This window comes from Bactrocera neohumeralis, unplaced genomic scaffold (assembly GCF_024586455.1).
Source record: "Bactrocera neohumeralis isolate Rockhampton unplaced genomic scaffold, APGP_CSIRO_Bneo_wtdbg2-racon-allhic-juicebox.fasta_v2 ctg4303, whole genome shotgun sequence".
NCBI classification, from domain to species: domain Eukaryota; kingdom Metazoa; phylum Arthropoda; class Insecta; order Diptera; family Tephritidae; genus Bactrocera; species Bactrocera neohumeralis.
In genome coordinates, this window is record NW_026091356.1 from 7,687 (window position 1) to 10,062 (window position 2,376).

A 2,376-nucleotide genomic window follows, 5' to 3' on the forward strand; every position below is an offset into this window, starting at 1 on the left:
GTGCAGCTGCTGGAGCTGCGGGAAGGGGTAGCTCTGGAAGCGCTTCTTCATCTCCGCCGAAGACACAGATTGGTGGTGCTGCACGTCTGCACTGATGACGAGGCTGCCCAGGCTGAAGTCTAGACGCACGATTTGGGCGACGGGGACGCCGAGGGCGGTGCTCACCTCGCTGCGTGCCGTCTCACGGAGCTCGTGCGGCTTCTCGTTCATCACATAGGCCCAGTCGTCACCGGGCAGCTGCCGGGCCATCGTCGTGGTAAGGACGTCCCGTGTGCTGCCATTTCCACTTGCGGGGAGCACCGCGGACGGCGTGGGGGCGGCTTTGCCAGCCGCGGCGGAGGGCCCCGCTGCCCCACCGGAGCGTGTCCGCGGCATCGAGGCTTTCGTCGCCTGCAACTCCTTCACCTCGCTCTCTTGCGACCTCTGTTGCAGTTCGAGTGCCTTGAGACGCTTCTTGAGCTGCGCGTTTTCTTCCTCGAGGAGCTGCTGCGTCTGCAGCTCGCGCTGCACCTCCATGCGGCCGCGCTCGTAGCCAAGCTCATCGGCCAGGCGCTGGATGTCGACGATGCCGAGAGAAGGGCGGCGGCCGTCTTCGTTGGGCTCCCGCGGACGGCTGTCCATGATGGTGCGCTGGAACTGGCGCCACGCCTGCACGTCGTCGTCTTCGCCCTCGTCGGCGCCACGGCCGCCCTTCTTGCCAGCGGCGCCCTTCTTCTTGTTGTTGCGGAAGAGAATCGGCACCGTCTCTGCGTTCCAGCACTGCACGGTGCCGTCTTTGCGCGCCGTCCACACCTTCCACGACGTCGACGGCAGTACCCGCCGCATCGCGAGAATGCCCCCGCCCTTGACCGATTCATCGAGGCGGCTGGAAAGCTCTGAGAGCAGCTTGCAGGAGGTGATATCCCACAGCATCACGTGGCCGTCCTCGTCGCCGGACCACATGCGCGACTCGATGCAAAGAAGGCTTGTCACAGCTGCGGAGTGCCCTTGAGCACCGCCACGCAGTCCAGCGATTCCAAGTTCCACACCCGCACCGTCGCGTCGTCGCCGGCAGTCCACATCTGATTTACCGCATTGACCACCTCAATCGCCCGCACCGCACCTTTGCGGTGTCCGCTGAAGACAAACATGCAATTGCCACTGCTGCTGCTGTTGTTTGAGCTCTCTAGATAGGGGTCCCAGGCCTTGACGGTGCTGTCGTCGCTGCCGGAGAAGATGACGCTGCCGGTCGGCCCCATGTAGCAGCCGAGGCAGCGAATGGAGCTGAGGTGGCCGGGCAGCGCGCGCAGGCGGCGGAGGCTCTGGCAGTCCCACTGCGTCAAGCTACCGTCTTCACCCGCGAGAAATACCATGCCCTCCACCTCCAGGAGTGCCGTGGCCGCCGCGCCGGGCGTCTCCGTCGCGGAAAACTCGCTCACCAGCTCTGACTGCACGACGGAGTAGACGCGAACGAAGCCGTCTTCGAAAGCGGCCCAGAGCTGCTGCTGCGCCTCCATGTAAAGCAGCGCCGCGCACTTCGTTCGCGGGCGGCCGCGGAGGACCTTCAGCTCCGTTCCCTTGGGGAGCGAGCGGATCTTCAGCGTGCCGTCCTCCTCCGCGGTCCAGGCGATGCGGTCGTTGATGGTTTCGACGCAGCGGACGACGCCGCGGAGGGTGTAAGTCGGCTGCACGTCGGCGACAAAAGTGTTAGTGACCGGCACTGACAACGCGCTGACGGCGGAGCCCCTGCGCGAGGTGCTTCCGTTCGCGCCCAGTGCACTACGAGGCTGGCGGGAGCTCATTCTTGCTCCTTTTTGTTTTGTTTTTTTCTTTCTCTCTCTCTCTCTCTCGCTGACCGATCGCAGAGGCGGAAAGGGGCAAAGGAAATGAGGAAGGGGAGGGAGGGGGGAACAGAGGAAGAAAGAGTCGTCACCACCAATCACTAAATACACGCACGCACAGTAACAACAGTAAAAACAGGAGAAAAAAAAGGAAAGATCAGCGCCTGATCGCGTGTTGAAAGAAACAGAGGAAAAAAAAAGGTAGAAGTAGTGGTGCAAAAATCTCTTGTTTTCAAATCTAAGGAACAATGGGAAAAAAAAATGGAAAGGAGGAGAGAAAAAAAAATTTGCAGGTGGTGTCCGAGTGTGAAGCAGAGGAAGGGAGAGAACTCCTTTTTTTGTGTAGCAATGATCCGCAAAATGCGACAAAGGAAAAAGAGGGGGGGGAAAGGACCCGTGGCTCCATCACCTCCCTCTCCTTTCCCTTCCTCTCCCTCCAAAAGAAAAGAAACCTGAACGTTGTACTTGAAGCGATGCAGTTCAGTCTGCGGCTCGTCGCTTGCGGTGCCTACAGCACTGGCTCCATCGTTTCACTCACCGTTCGCATTCGTTTTTT

General features: G+C 60.6%; 1 protein-coding gene across 1 annotated transcript; it reads right to left on the bottom strand.

Moving 5' to 3' along the window:
• Nucleotides 1-968: 968 nt before the first annotated feature.
• LOC126767143 (uncharacterized WD repeat-containing protein alr3466-like) lies at nt 969-1,781 on the bottom strand. Its single transcript, XM_050484737.1, has one exon. The coding sequence runs from the start codon at nt 1,779-1,781 to the stop codon at nt 969-971; it is 813 nt and encodes a 270-aa protein (XP_050340694.1).
• Nucleotides 1,782-2,376: the final 595 nt, after the last annotated feature.

What these genes read in the sequence shown, in the direction of transcription:
- LOC126767143 (XM_050484737.1), bottom strand. Translation starts at nt 1,781, where the DNA reads ATGAGCTCCCGCCAGCCTCGTAGTGCACTGGGCGCGAACGGAAGCACC.